Source organism: Ictidomys tridecemlineatus, chromosome 4, assembly GCF_052094955.1.
Source record: "Ictidomys tridecemlineatus isolate mIctTri1 chromosome 4, mIctTri1.hap1, whole genome shotgun sequence".
NCBI classification, from domain to species: domain Eukaryota; kingdom Metazoa; phylum Chordata; class Mammalia; order Rodentia; family Sciuridae; genus Ictidomys; species Ictidomys tridecemlineatus.
Genome location: NC_135480.1, coordinates 63790353 through 63806423, shown reverse-complemented (window position 1 = coordinate 63806423; position 16071 = coordinate 63790353). Strand labels below are relative to the sequence as shown.

General features: G+C 46.5%; 1 protein-coding gene across 1 annotated transcript in view; it reads right to left on the bottom strand.

The window, feature by feature from the left end:
* Positions 1-8166: 8166 nt before the first annotated feature.
* Positions 8167-16071, bottom strand: part of Dgat2 (diacylglycerol O-acyltransferase 2) — a 30297-nt gene continuing 22392 nt past the window's right edge. Inside the window, exons 5-8 of the mRNA XM_005323214.4 lie at positions 12916-13120; positions 12184-12358; positions 10779-10981; positions 8167-9277 (exon numbers count right to left, since the gene is read on the bottom strand). Coding sequence (XP_005323271.1) covers positions 9123-9277; positions 10779-10981; positions 12184-12358; positions 12916-13120 — 738 coding nt within the window. The 3' untranslated portion in view covers positions 8167-9122. The remainder of the gene's footprint in view (positions 9278-10778; positions 10982-12183; positions 12359-12915; positions 13121-16071) is intronic.

The window sequence follows — 16071 nt, the reverse complement described above, 5'->3', positions numbered from 1 at the left end:
GTGCTGGGAAACCCAGATCCTAGAGGAGCTGCCCACTCCTTGTTTGAAGATCCAGTAAGTATATAAAAAGTGATACTCCAGTTGCTCAGTGCTGGATTGGAAGGAAGCCCAGGGACAGTGGAAGCCAAAAGAAAAAATAGTTGAGAGTCAGATTTCACAGTGGAGTGGAGACTGAAGGATCAATTCTCTCTACAAGATTTTACTGAGGTTCAACTCTGTACAGGCTGACTGCTGGTTGCTGGAAATGCAGGCTTCAAGTACACAACCCAATTCAGACATACTACAAAAACTAGAAGACCTGGAACTCCCACCCCTGGAGATATGGGGAGAAATCAAATAGCCTATTGCTTGCAAAATATTCAAGAAAAGGTTATAAACTATCTTGGACATAGTAAGTGTTCAGTAAATATTACCTTTCATTATTTTCATATGGCTTATTCTAAAAATTTTTACATTATTTGGATTTGAATCTATTTTAATATATGACTGTTTTAACATAAAACTAGTTTAAGCCACTTACAAGTGAAACTTAATCCCCACATTTATACATTAATGCTGTTTAGAGGTAGAGTCTCTGGGAGATAATTAAGATTACATGAGAGAATGAGAGTGGGCGGCCCTCCATGATGGTATTAGTGGCTTTCTCTGCCATGTGATATGCTCAGCCATGTTATAATGCAGCAAGAAGGCCCTTAATAGGTGCCAAGCAAAAGCTGGAGCCATGCTTTTAGACTTCCCAGCCTCCAGAACCCTTTGCCAAGTAAACTTCTAGTCTTTATAAATTAGCTGGATTCAGTTCTTTGGTTACAGCAACAGAAAACAGATCAAAACAGTACTGAAATCATTACGTACGCAGGGCCAAATAACCAAACCTACCCCAATCCACTTTGCTTCCTCTTCCTTTTCCCACCTTATGGGCCTAATGCATTGGGTAAATAAGAGTAATAAAGGAAAGGTTAATATTTTAATATCTTGAACTTAATTAAATTAAGTCTATCCTCTTCCTTTCAATAGAGCTCTTTCTTCCGTTCATTTTCTTGCTTAGTAATGATACCTTTGCCAAGCAGCCGGCCTTCTTCATTTTAAGAAATAATGTAAATAGAATTCCTGACTGAAAGGAGTTCACAGATCCTTTCAATATAAAGTGCTAGATGTAATAATTGAAATGACATATAAAGTATTATGAAAGCACATAAGAGGAAGTTCTAACTGCAGCCTGTTTTCCAGGAAGGCTTCCTAGGGGAAAAAGAGTATTCTAGGCAGAAGGAACAACATAAGCAGAGGCTCAGAGCAGAGGGCATAGCATTAGCATAGTCTAATGTGGCTGAACAAAGGCTGCGTGGGATAGTAACCGGTTAAGAGGCTGGAAGAAGCCTCCAGTGCCAGTTGAGAAGAACCTGACGACCTGGCTGAAGAACTTGAGTTTGAAGTTGGGCAACAGGAAGTCACTTTTAGAAAGATCACCCAGGCAGCCCTAGAGAGGCAGCTTTGAAGGGGAAGGACTAAAACCCGAGTTTTGCAGTGGCCAAATGAGAAATATAAAACCCCAAAGAGGCAATTCCCCCAAAGAATCCAATCCACAGAGCACAGGCCAAGGGGCAGGTCCCTGGGCAGCGTTTCTCCTCCTTTTCCTCCAAGGTCACTTTCTTAAAAACTCTTCCCAGAGCTGAACTAATTGTGGCCTCCTCTGGGCTCCCCGCATCTGATTTCTCTTCAGTATGCGTATCCATGTGCCTAGTCCTATGGGATAATCTGTTTGTTGCACTCTCTCTTCTTTGAACCTCTGCTTTTGATTTCTCTCTGAATCTCTAGTGTCTTGATGTAAAGGACATAATACAAACACCAGGAGACCTGGAACAAGTCTTCAGTGAGAAATTGACTGAATGTAGTCAGTGGATAAATGTTTGCAGAAGTAAATGTTGGGGTCACTCAGAGGCCTCCTATGGAAGTCACCTCCCCATTATTTAACAAAATGCCTGAGATAATCAGTCAAGGAAAAGCTTGATTTGGGATCAGGATTTCAGAGATTTCAGCCATGGTTACTTGGCCCTGTTGTTTTGAGCCTATGACAGCACAGTATATCACAGTACGAGCATGTGACAGAGGAGGCCCACTCACTTCATGGCAGCTGGGAAGCAAGAGAGAGAGGAAGCGGGTAGGATCCAAACACCCACTTAAAGGGCATGTTCCCAGTGACTTGACTTTCCTCTACTAGGCCCCCACCTCCCAAAGGTGCTACCACCTCCCAGTGATGTCAGGGGTTGGAGACCAATTTCAGGAACATTCAAATTCAAACTGTAGCACCCCTCTAGCTCCCTAACTGGAATAGCCCCAGAGGGAGGAAATAAACTCTCTCTGGGCTGTCACAAAAAGCTTGTAGCAAAGCTTAGACAAAGACTTGGGTCTCTTGTCCTCGAGACCAGGGCTTTTTCCTCAATTCCAGAGGTGTTGCTTTCTTTTCTTTTGTTTTTGTTATTTTCTTTTCCTTCCTTCCTACCTTCCTTCCTCCCCCCACCTATTTCTTTTTTTCTTTCCTTTTGGTACTGGGAATTGAACCCAACCCAGGAGTGCTTAACCACTGAACCATATCCTTAATCCTTTTTATTTTTTAATTTGAGACTGGGGCTCCTAAGTTGCTTTAGGCCTTGCTAGATTGCTGAGGCTGGCTTTGAACTTATGATCCTCCTGCCTAGGTTTCCTGGGCTGCTGGGATTATGAGCGTGCTCCAATGGTTTTTCATGCTGTCACCGACTATACATGGGCCAATGTGACACAGGCTCTTGTGATTGTCCAGGCCAGCCAGGGTAGGACACAATGGATATAGTACATCTAACTCAGGGGGCTGATTTAGCAAAAGGCATCCAGAGCAAACTTTCCTCAGGAATAAGGCTTTTATAATGAGGTCTGAAGGACGCAAAGGAGTCAATTGGACAAAGACTAATGTGAGCAAGAGAAGCAGTGTAGGCTCGGGGAAAAGGAGGAATGGCCTAAAGAAGGCACAGGGAGCTCTAAGGGAACTAAAAGAGAAGGCCAGGCAGGAGTGGGCAGAGAGCAGCCAGTGCTGAGGAGGAAAACATTTTTGAAAGAATTGCCATTTCAAAAACAAAGCAAAACCAAAGACCTCCTTTTCATTTCTTTTACATTTTGGTATTGTTTCTATACATAATTTTGCATAGCAGAAGCAATACTATCTTTACAGTGCTTGGAGCTTCTCAAGTTTAATCCAGCACAGAATGAAATAGGAGATTCTGGCAGGGGCCAAATCCTGCCATTGTAGGCCACAGTGGAATGTGGATTTCTTTGAGGTATATCAACAACTGTTGAAGTGTTTAAGCAGGGAAGTGACGTGACCCAATTTATGGTTTAGAAATGTCACTCTGGCCAGGCAGGGTATAGCACATGCCTGTAATCCCAGAGGCTCAGTAGCCTAAAGCAGGAGAATGGTGAGTTCAGAGCCAGCCTCAGCAACAGCAAGGTACTAAGCAACTCAGTGAGACCCTGTCTCTAAAGAAAATACAAAATAGGGCTGGGGATGTGGCTCAGTGGTCAAGTGCCCCTGAGTTCAATCCCCAGGATCCCCTTCCCACCACCACCCCCAAAAAAGGAAAGAAATGTCAACTGCGTCAAAAGTGAATTCAAGGGTAGGAAAAGTGAAAATGGTAACACTGAATTGTGGACATTTCTTCATTGAATTTGAGGACAATTAGAACAAAGAAATATCACTAAGTTCCCAGGAATAAAAGGGCTCAAATGATGCCTGATTTCCTGTTAGGCTGATTCCATGATTGGGGAACTCTCCCCAGGCAGGCATGATGTTACTGAGTTTCTGGAAAGTAACACCCTAGATATAAAGTACTGTGGCTAGAAGCCTCTAAGCTGGGATCAAAGCCCTGGATCAGTGTGGACCTGCAGCTTATTAGCTGCATGGATTTAGGCAAACTGATTCCCTTCCCTGAACCTCCAGGTTTCTCTGGGGCAAGAGTAGACTAATGTTTGCTAAGTGCTTTACATACATACATTACTCTGGTCAATCTCCAGGGGATTCTATGAAGCAAGCATTTTCTTAGATTTACAGATCCCTACAAAGAGGCTCAGAAATAGAAATGACTTGCCCGCAGTCACGTGATTCTTTGGGGCAAATTGACAGTGTGAACTCAGGTCTCCTATACTACACTTCCTTTATTAATTAGAATATACTATTTAAGACTAAATTTTGCCAAGAGGATGAGAATCTCACTCCCATCCACAGCAAAGCATAACTGCAAAAAATCCTAAGGGTAAAACTCCCTAAGCAGTTCTTCTTCTTTCTCTTCCTAAATAATTTAAGGGGCTGGGGTTGTGGCTCAGCGGTAGAATGCTTGCCTTGCACATGCGAGGCCCTGGGTTCAATCCTCAGCACTACATAAAAATAAATAAATAAAACAAAGGTGTTGTGTCCATCTACAACTTAAAAAATAATAATTTTAAACAAAACCCCATAGGGAGGGGCCAAAAACAAAATGGTAAAGCCTTGTGAGGGGAGCTTAGAGGCGAGGAGTTCCAGAGCAGAAAGTCAGAACCAGAGCAACGTGAGGAGGGCTTCCATGCAGGGGCAGGAGGGTGGGAGGAAGGATCCTGGCGAAAGCCTCAGAACTGAAGTGGGTGATGAGTTGTCCACCTGGTAGGGCCCTCTGGAGCCAGGTGGCACAAGTGCCAGAGTTCAAGCAAGATGAGGATGAGAATTGCCTACATAATTTTGGGGGCTCAGTGCAAAATGAAAATACAAAGTCCCTTGTTCAAAAATTAAGAATTATGAGATGGTGATAGTGTTAAATCAAGCATGGGGCCCATCTAAGCATGGGACCCTGCACCACTGCATAGGTAACAGCCTTAAGAAGCTGGTCCTGCCAGTGCCAGGATTGAGGATGCGGGCAATGGCAACAATAGAGATTGGCTCCTTACACAGGGGCTGAGCAGCTAGTTAGATAAATAAATAAGTGAAGGGTAAAGATAAAACAGTTTTATCTCTATCATAATATGAGAAAAAAGAACTAGGATGGAACCTGAAATTCATCGATACAAATTGCCCAGATCTTTGTTTCTAAGTATCATCTCCATTAGGGGAAACCAGGACACTGGAGAGGTAGATGATTCTAAGATTAGGCTAGGAAAAAAAAAATCACAAGATGGGGCTGGGGCTGTAACAGTGGCACAGCGCTTGCCTAGCATGTGTGAAGGACAGGGTTCCATCCTCAGCACCACATAAATATAAAATGGATTTAAAAAAGGCATTCTGTCCATATAAAACTACAATAAAATTTAAAATAAATCACAAGATGATCCTGAGATATCTAGTTGTGCCAGAAAATAAGGGACTACTTTAAAAATGATGGAGGAAGATGATGTCAACAGGACACAAAAGCCAGTTTAAAAAGGCCCCAACTCCCCAAATCTGTATAGGTATCAGAATAAATAATGACAGAATGGCCCCACTGAATAAAATGGGATCCACAAAAATGAAAAAATAAGGATTCCTGAGGTTCTTATCAATAGAAATAAGGAAATATTTACATAATTGTAAAGTATGAAAAAAAAATACCTTTACAGTAGAAAAGTGGGGTGGTCACCATCTTAACCCAGTGATGATGACCATCATCAGTAATTGGACATACTGGAATCATACAGGTTATAAGCTGTGCTATTCATTGTTTATTCTGATATTTAAACTGGCATCATCTGCCACCTAATAGGATGTGGTGAGAAGAGCCCATCATCATGTCTGTGATATGTCTGCTAAAATGGATAACCTGAATCAATCATGAAGAAACTAAAATAAAACAAAACTGAACAGAATTCTGAGAACCTGACCATAATTTCCTAGATTATCAAGGTCATAATAGTGAAGGAAAGATGGAGGAACTGTTTTAAGATCAAAGAAAACTGAAATAATAGTGGCTCTGAACTTCAGTCTTTTCCTAAAAACATACATTTTTAAGATAAACTTTGTTAAACTTTTAAGATTTGAATTGAGTCTGAGAACTAGATGGTAGTAATAATTCTATGATAATTTCCTGGTGTTCATGGATTTACTGTGGCTATGTAGAATAATGTGTGGGCATCAGGTCTGAGTAAGAAGCCTCTCATGCTCTATAAAGAGGAAGCAAGGTCAATGTTGATTAGCTGTGTGAGTAGAGAAAAGTGCTTTGGCTTCTCTGTACCAAGTTCCCAAGATTAGGAGTGTTTGCTCCAGAGGATTATAAATTTACTGTCTACTCCTGAACGTTTTGAATCCATGATTTTAGCGTTTTTAGTTAGCTGAGGGTAGGAGCTGCACAAATGTCAAACTATCAGAAGCCCAGGGAGTCATGTGACCTTTGCCTCAGAACCATCCCTGGTGCCCCCTTGTGGTCATATTTGGGAACCACTGTTGCAATCATGAAAATGACAATTTTCAGTCTGGCTGCAGCCCCCACCACCATGCAAGGGCAGGGTCTTTTGGTAAAAGTTTCCATCTCCCTCTCCTGAAGTGAAAACTCCCAACATCTACCTGGAGTATCCAGCCACAGTTTGAAAGCAGGCTGGCTTCTGCTCTGAACAGGCTGCTGCACTACATACATTGCCATGGAAAGGGTATCCCTCTGCAATTTAGGATCTGGTTATTACTGATGCTCTCCTTAGGCAGATGTAGTAGAATTCCATAATACACACGGGTTATCACTATTCACAAAATTAATGCTTGAGAATAATGGCCTCCCCTTATGGGATGGCCTACAATAGAACCAGAGCTTGGCAATCCAGTGTTCAGCCAGCCTCAGGCTGGGGGTGGAAATGGAGCTGATCTTCTGTCATAAATCTGGCCTTGCCTCCATCCCCAAGGAACTGCTGTTCTCTGATCTGCGCTTTCCATCCTAAGGCCTGTCTTGTGCTATAGAACCCTGCTTCTCCAGAGCACTTCCTCTCACTGCATCTTCTAGAAACTCTGAAGAAACCAACTTCCTGCCATTCCAAGTCAGGTGCTCCTGCAGACTTTACACTTTCTGGTCTGTCCAATCAGCAACTCCAGCTCTCCCACCTGCACCTGCTGTCCTTCCCTCCTCCATCCTGCCTGGAAAACTGTCAGCTACCCTTCGAGGCCCAGCTCAGGCACTGTTTCTTTAGTGAGACACCCCAGATTGGGTTAGAGGTGTCTGTGTCATAGCCCTGACCATCTGTGTCCTCAGCAGGATGTTAGTCTCTGCAGACCACTCACAGCTCCCAGCAGATGAGCAGCTTCCAGGTTGGAGGAATGGCAAAGGCAGGCAGGACGGGTATTCTGGCAGTAATGGGGCTGGAATGTTGTCTCTTGGCCTCAGCTGGGAGGGGTTTCCAGATGCTTAGTATTCATTGAACTGAATGGAACAAGAGCATAGAGAAGTGGCATCTTCTGAGACCTTGTAACCACTAAGGTGGCAGCAGGCCTGGTCACCCCCTTTTTGGTGTAGCTGGGCCAAGGGCAGGGAACATGATAAGTGATCTGTAAGGAATTTCCAGCTCAGTCATTCTAGGACCCTCCTGCTAGACAGCAGTCCTTTATCACATAGGGTAGCTTGCTAGCTGCTCCATGGCCCTTGCCTCTTGGTATTCACTACTCCTCCTCTCAGGCATGAGCTAGACCTAGATGCCTGCATCTAATTAAAAGGAATGGCAAAACCTATACCACCTTCCAGGTTTGGGCTCTGAAGCTCTGAGACTTCTGACCTGTTCATGCACTCTACCGACTGATCCTTCTTGCTCAGTCTCTTATGAATCCCACTGCTATGTCACAAGCTACCGTATGGAAAGGCACCCATGGCAAGGAATTGAGGGAGGCCTCTGGTTAACAGCCAGTGAGGAAGTGAATCCTGCCATCAACCATATGAATGACCTTGGAAGTGGATCCTCCCTCTCTTGGGGTTTGAGACAACTGAGGCCCTTGTCAACACCTAGATTGTAGCCTTGGCAGAGACACTGAGCAGAGGACCCAGCAAATCCTGGACTCTTGACTCTGAGAACCACAAGAGATAAAGTTTGAAGCCACTAAGTTCTGAAGTTATTTGTTAAATAGCCATGGAGGAATAGTGTACCAGAAGTCCAGCAGGCAGCCCAGCTGGGGCGTGGTCCTCCCCACATGTGGCAGCAGGATACAGACAAAGCCCCAGCAATAATGCCTGAGGGTTCTTGTTTCCATTTATTTGTCTAGGAATATACAAAAGACTGACATGGTACAATGATCTCATGGAGAGAAAACATAACACAAAAAGGAGGGGCTAGGTTTCCTCCACAGACCACCCCCCCCTCAGAAAGGCACATATATGTGAGGATCGGGTTTGGGGGCCTTCAATCTGGACCCAGTGTTGCACAGGAGGCCAAGCCCCTCTGTGAACAGAAGAGGAATTCTTCCTCACACCAAACTTGGGGCATGACTCAGGTAGAGTGAGGCCACTGGGAAGGACATGCTCCAGGCTAAAGCTGAGTGTATGGAACCTGTGCCATCGGCCTCCTGAGCAACAGTCTCTCCAACTGCATGTGTGACTGGATAATCCAAGATAGGGTGCCTCTGGGACAGTATCACTGGAGGCCAGTCCAGGCTCAGATTTGCGAGACTGGGGGTAGGCTGAAGCAGGCAGAGAAGCATTCCTGATGCCCACCACTGCCCTCCCAAATAACTGCACCCTCTGCATCTTCCCCTCATCAAGAAGGACCTGTCCTGTAGTCAAGCATGGGGTGGTGGGAACAGAGGTGTCTGGGTCAGAAGTGGCTTTTGCCTCTCATCCCTAGGAGCAAAGAGCAAATCATCTAACTGGCCTGAGTCATTAATGGCTGTCCTTCTTCCCCCAATTAATCAGAACTGAGCCTTCTCTGTCATTTGGGAGGGGAAGAAGAAGGGTTGGTTGAGAAACCATAAAGGCCCAGCTGTGTTGACCACCACCTAGAGCAGGGCAGACTGGAAGTAAAAGACCTTGAAATATTTTTTCTTCTTTAAAAAAGACCTAACATTGTAATGGTTTAACAAATTATAATTTCTTTAAATAACCCACAGACACCCATGACGCTTCCAAATTTACAGAACAAAAAGCACGATTTGCAGCCGGGTTCCTTCCGGTAGCTGGCCCCCAAGGGCTAAATCAGTTCACCTCCAGGACCTCAGTCTCTGGGAGGCCAAACTTGGTCTTGTGCTTGTCAAAGAGCTTCACCAGGGCCTCCATGTACATGGCGTGGTACAGGTCGATGTCCTGCTGGGTTGGATGCTCCAGCTTGGGGATGGTGATGGGCTCACCCACTGCAGGGATGGGGCAAAGGCAGCTGGTTAGTCAGTGTTCTTGGGCAACCCCTTCCGGGTATCTACTGACTTCAATGACTGTGCAATGTGCTGACCATACACCAGAAACTGCCTGTCTCAGATTGTCCCTTTTTATAAATGAGAATACTGAGACCCAGGAATTTGGGAAGGGCCCTGCCCAAGACAACACAGCCCTGAACAGTGGATGAAATTATTGCACTGCACCCTGATAGAAGTTCCTGTGAAAGTCACAGGATCAAGTAAAATGGCTTTGCTTTTGCTCTTCTCTGGGTGAGCTACATTGACTCTTTGAGCCCCAGTTCCGGGTCTGTCACATGGGGAGCCTTCCTCATGGGTCTTTCTAAGGATTCTGTGAAGAATGTGACAGCTCTGAAAAGCGTGTAAGGGCAGGAGAGGAAGAACCGACACTGCTACGCTGTTAATTTTTGTATCTTGCTCCATCTGCAGAACCAATCTACCCCTAAAGTCCTGCAGTGCAATTTCTGAGATTTCTTCCAAATCCCTGTACTTATTCTCCTCTATCTCTACTGCCACACCCTCAGCTCAAGACACTACCACAAAAGCATGGAGACTGACCTTCCCTGTCCATTTCTGCCCATCCCCAACAGACCCAGGGATCACTTTAGAATGCAAATCTGAATCTCCCTTCCCAAATGCTCTCCAGCAGCTTTCCATCCTCAAGGCAAAGAGCCCCTCCTTGGCACTGCCAGAGGACCTGTCCGACTGCAGCCCTGTGAGGGAAGCATGCCTACTGCCTTGCTGATGCTTTGTCTCTGACCACAGCACAAATCACACACCTGCTTCTGATAATGCAAAGTATCTGTGTGAGCTTTGGCCTGTCAAATCTACTGCTCAGGGTCACAAGCTCCTGTGACATCACCAACTTGTGACCTTTAACACATGCACGTATGCACAGCTCTGCAAATATCAAAAACAGGCAATTCTTTGCAATCCTATAAATTGTCCTGAATATACCTGAATCGATGTAGCTGAGGGCTGAGTGTGGCCAGGCTTTGCCACATCTCTCCCAGGTCTATGCGACTCACTTTTTTCTTTCTGCTCCTCAAAAAACCACACAATCTTTCCCTAACTTCACTTAGGCTATTGTTTCTGTCAGAAATTCTCTTCTCCCTTCTTTTACTGATAATTCCTATCAGCAGTGAGGTAAGGTCCCCACTGATAGGAACTCCTAGGGTACCTGTGCATCCCCATCACATCCCCAGAGGTGTTTGCTGGAACACTATCTTCCCAGATGGGCCAGTGGGTACTGCAAACCATCTGCAGGTCTTATTTCCTCACCTGTTATGCTGCTAGGTTCATAGAAATGGATCCATATACTCCTTACCCCCACTGACCATTCCCATTGGCACCCAACACATCAAGGTCCTCATGGTTAAGAGCAAGGCCATCACAGCTGGGTGGCCTATTCTGGGATCTTGATGTGCTCAGGACAGCCCTTGGTGTATAAATTGGGACTCACCAACAGTAGTGATGGGCTTGGAGTAGGGCACCAGCCCCCAGGTGTCTGAGGAAAAGAGGCCTCTGCCATGGAAGATGCAGGGAGCGAAGCCTATGTACTTCTGGAACTTCTTCTGGACCCATCGGCCCCAGGAGCCCTCCTCGAAGATCACCTGCTTGTATACCTCGTTCTCCCCAAAGGAGTAGGTGGGAACCAGGTCAGCTCTGGAAGGGAGAGGCCAGGGTCTGTCACACTCCAACCACTGGTCTCAGTTCTTACTGTCAGCCCTAGAGGCCCTGCGCCCCAGCCAAGCTGCCCTCAGGCCTGGAGTAGACCAGAACCACATGTGCCTCATAACAGACTCTGATGAACCCCTGCCCATTTGCCAGTGCCTGCTCCGGAAGGCCAACATTCACCCTCTTCCTGAAGGCCTGCCTCCCTGTCCCTCCCCACCCCAGGGGTCTCTCAGCTCTAAACTCATCACTGTGTCATAGCCTCAACACACTATGTGTTGTCTCTACCTGTCCCTACTCCCTTCCCTACCATTAGGGCTCCTTGTCAGGGTCTGATCTGACCATCCCCAGGACTGGGTTCTGCAGAGCAGCCTCTTACAAAGCATAAAGACAGGGTCCTAATGGAACAGAGAGGAGGGCTGTTCTCCTGTCCATATATCACACTCTAGGATGCATGGGACCTTGATGACATGGTCTAGTGTCTTCCCTAACTTGTGTGTGACTACAGGCTACATCTCTCTCCCTCTGTTGGCCTATGCATTACTGGAGATCTGTCACCCCAGGATCCTCCTCCTGAGTCACCTGGAACCCAGATCTGAGAGGAAAGCAGTGGAGCTGGAGTACAAGAAGCATGACTCTGCATGTTACAATGTGTCCCCACCAGTCCGTTAGCCATACTGGATCTTCTCCAGTGGGAAATGGGGACTCAATCTCCTCACTTTCTGGGTTGCTGGATGTGCTTGGTAAATGGAATATGCTGATCAGGTGGCAACACAGAATATGCCTCTGGTTTTCTACACAGGGATCACAGAGACCCAAGTCGCCCAGTTCCTCTCTGCCTGTTCTCAGGGTCACCCTCCAACAAACATTCCCTGATGTTTCTAGCCAGGCCATCCTCCTCCTGACCTCTTGCTTTCCTAACAGCCCATCTGGCCCAGATGGTAAGTTTTTCTGTAGTTCTGCAAGTGAGGAAGAGGCCACAAGCTACAGCTCTGCTCCACCCAGACACCTGTCTACACTTGGGCAAACTTGGATTAAACTGTGCTGTCTGGGCTCCAACATGCTCCTCCCCTTCTATGCTTTTATGCCTTCAGTGGGGGTGGGCTGGGCTTTGTCAACAAAGGCCAAGGAGAATCCAAGCCCATCCTATTGCCCTGGGCTGAAGCAAATGCTGGATGTGTGTGTATACTTACCCATGGCGCAGGGCCAGCTTCACAAAGCCTTTTCGGTTCCGCAGGGTGACAGCATTCTTGCCAGGCATGGAGCTCAGGGACTCGGCTGCACCCCCCACAACAATGATGATGGCATTACCACTCCCATTCTTTGAAAGCAAGTAGTCTATGGTGTCCCGGTTGACAGGGCAGATGCCTGTTAGACAGGAAGGGACACCCTGTCAGGATTGCTCATTGAACCACTCCCCACCAACTGTGCAGTCAAGTGTAAAACACAAAACCCTATACTTGGACCCCAGACCTAATTCGCCTACGTAGAAGCTGTATTACCCTATGTAAGCTATCCCTTTTCCTGAGCCTTGGCTTTCTTATCTGTTCAGTGGGCATGATGCAAGGTTCTTTGGGGAGTTCATTAATTCAGCAAATTTCCCCTGAGGTTCTAACTCTGCCATGCTGATGCCAGATGCTAGGAATCCCAATGTGTCAATTGGCAGGGGGCCAGCAACAGTGCTGTGAACCCTGAGGAGGTTGTACAATGGACAATAAGAAGGCTGGGCACCCAGAAAAAGGACTGTCAAGAGGAGACTTCAGGGGGAGGCTGTTAACCAAGATGAATCCTGGAGACTCTCCTGCTCAGCCCTGACCCAGTATGTCTGCGGCAAGTTGTAGCTCCCAACACAGGACCCTGTCAGCCTCCTGTGTTGCCCTGCTTGATGGGGAGGCTCAGCAGAGCCAGCAGGGGTGAATTCTCACCTCCGGACATCAGGTACTCCCGCAGCACAGGCATCCGAAAGTTGCCAGCCAGTGTGGCCAGGTAGGGCCTTATTCCAGGGAACTTCTTGCTTACTTCAGTGGCTTCTGTGCTGAAGTTACAGAAGGCACCGAGGCCCATGATGCCATGGGGGTGGTATCCAAAGATGTAGTTCCTGGTGGTCAGTAAATTGTGTGTCTTCACCAGCTGCCAAGGAAAACTTTAGGTCAGAGGCAACTGGCCAGGAAAGGGACAAAGGGACCCACTTAGAAGGTGTGCCCAAAGGACGCAGTGGCATTCCACATCTAACTTCAGACTCTCATTTCTGGGCCACAGGTGGTTGGCAGCCACCATTTGGACTAGGAGGGGGGAGTCTTCTCCCTCATTCCACAGCCACACTCCACTGGCCTCCTGTCTTCCCCTCTTCTCAGTCCCTCCTTCTCACCAAAGCCAGAACAACTGCTCTAAAGCCCAAATCCAACCCTTGCTACTCTCAAACTAAAGAGAGGGTCCACACTCTATCAGGGTGAAGCTCCAAATCCTTAGTTAGGCAAGCAGGTCTCAACTGCAAGTTCTGCCTGTACCAGCAGCCTTCCCAGCCCTGAAGGGAGGGTCTGTCTGGTCTTGCAGCCTGAGGCTCCTCAGCTGCTCCCAGTACAGCCCAGCTCTTACTCCTCCAGCACAGAAAAGAAGCAGTGCAGCTGGCCTAAATGGAAACTTCCTGCCAGAAGCCAAGCTCAGCTCAGGTTCTGAGGTAGGAAAGACAAGAGAGGGTGACTATCAGCCCTGTTCCAGCCAGACCCAGGTGTGTGGAGGGGAGAGGTGGCTAGGCAGTCAATGACCTGGCCTGTGGTACTGTCAACAAAGTTGTCCTGAGATGCTCCAAACATTGACTGGCTTCCTTAAGGTCTACTGCCTACCCTGAAACTGGTGTTATGAGAGGTAGGTGTTACAAAGTGTCCCTAAACCCCTAAACCCTGAGCAACAAGAGACACCAGGCCGGGGGGGGGGGGGTTGTGGCTCAATGGTAAAGCACTCGCCTAGAACGTGTGAAGCCCTGGATTCGATCCTCAGCACCACATAAAAATAAATAAATATAATAAAGGTTAAAAAAAAAAAAGAGAGAGTCAGTCACCAGGCCTCAGATACCTACCTAGGGAACATCATGGGGGCAGAGATTCTTGAGAGGGAGGAAGATAAGGGTATTTTGTTTATAAAACATTACTTTTTTCACATTAGAAAAACAATCCCTGCAATACCTCCCCCTCCATCCAGATAAACCACTCTGACAAAGTGTTCTTATTTTTTACTTAAAAATGCATATGCCTCTTTTCATAAACCACAAACATGAACTTACAGTCTGAGTATCATTTTTTTTAAATTTTCTACCAAATACATCCGAGCTACTACTGGTCCTGACCCAAATCCCTTGGTCTCCTTGCAGCTGCCTGGCCTGTTGTTGCACAGCTATGTATGTGTAGTAGCACCAACTCAAACCAAGTAGAGGGACATTTTAAAGGCATCTAAACTTTCCCTTTTACAAACAGTGCTTCAAGAGGCTGGGGTTGTGGCTCAGTGGTAGAGCACTTACCTAGCCTAAGTAAGGCACTGTGTTTGATCCTCAGCACCACAAAAAGTAAATAAATAAAAGTATTGTGTCCATCATCTATAATTAAAAATATTTTTTTAAAAAAGAAATAGTGCTTCAATAAATACCTTAATTTTGCCCATATATCTGATTGTTTTCATGAGATAAACTTCCAGAAATATGAACAGGTGGGTCTTTTCAGCTTGGCAAGCCTCAAGCACATTCCCAGCTGAGTGCCTGTCACTGTCCCTTTCTTGCATTGAAGCCAGCTGGAAACAAAGTCCCTGGCCACTGGCAGAACATCAGAATTTTCTGTGACTCCAGATTTGGGGATCTCCTGGCTCAGTGAGGGTCCCTGTGATCAGTTTTGGGGGTATAGGTGCTGGTGCTGGTGCTGGCCTCAGAAAATAGAAATCTAAATCTTCAGGTGACAGAGGACTAAAGGGGATATATCAGGACATCACTGGCCACATACAGCTGCCAATATGTGTGCATGTGAGCCCGAATCTCTAAGTTTTAGTCCCTGCTGTGTGGAACATTTGTACCACATTTGCCTTTTAAGGCTGCTCAAAAAGCCAACCAGGTTGGGTACACTGTGGCACATGCCTGTTATCCCAGTGACTCAGGAAACTGAGGCAGTAAGATGGCAAATTCAAGGCCAGCCTCAGCAACTTAGTGAGACCCTGTATCAAAATAGAAAATAAAAAGGGGTGGGGATGTGGCTCAGTGGTAAAGTGCCCCTGGGTTCAATCTCCAGTACCAAAACAAAACACACACACACAAATCCAGCCAGCTCTTAGCTGCCCACCAAATAAATGAGCAGCAGCAGAGGACTTTTCCACCACCAGGGTAGAGGGCAGCAAGGGCATGTGAAAGAGCCAGGTTGACAAGAGCTGGGCAAGGCTGTTGTCTGGCGTCCTAAAGAGCTCTGCCTACCTATACAGGGCTCAGCAAAGCCAGAATTTAAACCTTGAGCCAGTTTCCACAGAAAGAAAGATAGGTAACAAGGTAGGAGCCAAGGCAGCCATTACAGACTGAAAACACTCCAGGCTGGATGTGTGTCCCAAAGGGGTCAGCAGAGCCCTGAAGATCCAGGCCATTCCTTGGATGACAAGGTGGAAACCAGGGCTCAGAGAAAAGAGCTGCTGCTTTCCCTGAGGAGTTAACAGTGAATCATCTCTGTCTGGACAAGGCCACCCAACTGTGCTTTTCCCTGGTCATATAATGAAGATGTAGGAGTCAATTGGTAGGAGCCCAGCTAGCTTTATAAATCATTTCATCCCTCCCCAGGACTCTGATGGCATAAATGGTTAAATGAGGTACCTTGGGGCACTGTGAAGCTTAATGGCCTTTGGTGGGGACCCCAGAAGAATGCAGGCAACTGATACAGCACTTTTGGTTTTGGGTTTGTTTGTTTTTGTACTGAGGATTGAACCCAGCAGCACTTTAAACCAAGTCCCCACCCCACCCCCCTTTTTTCCCCCCTTTTATTTTAAGACAGCGTCTCACTAAGTTGCTTAGGGCCTCGCTAGGTTGCCAAGACTGGCCTGGAACTTGTGATCCTTCTGCC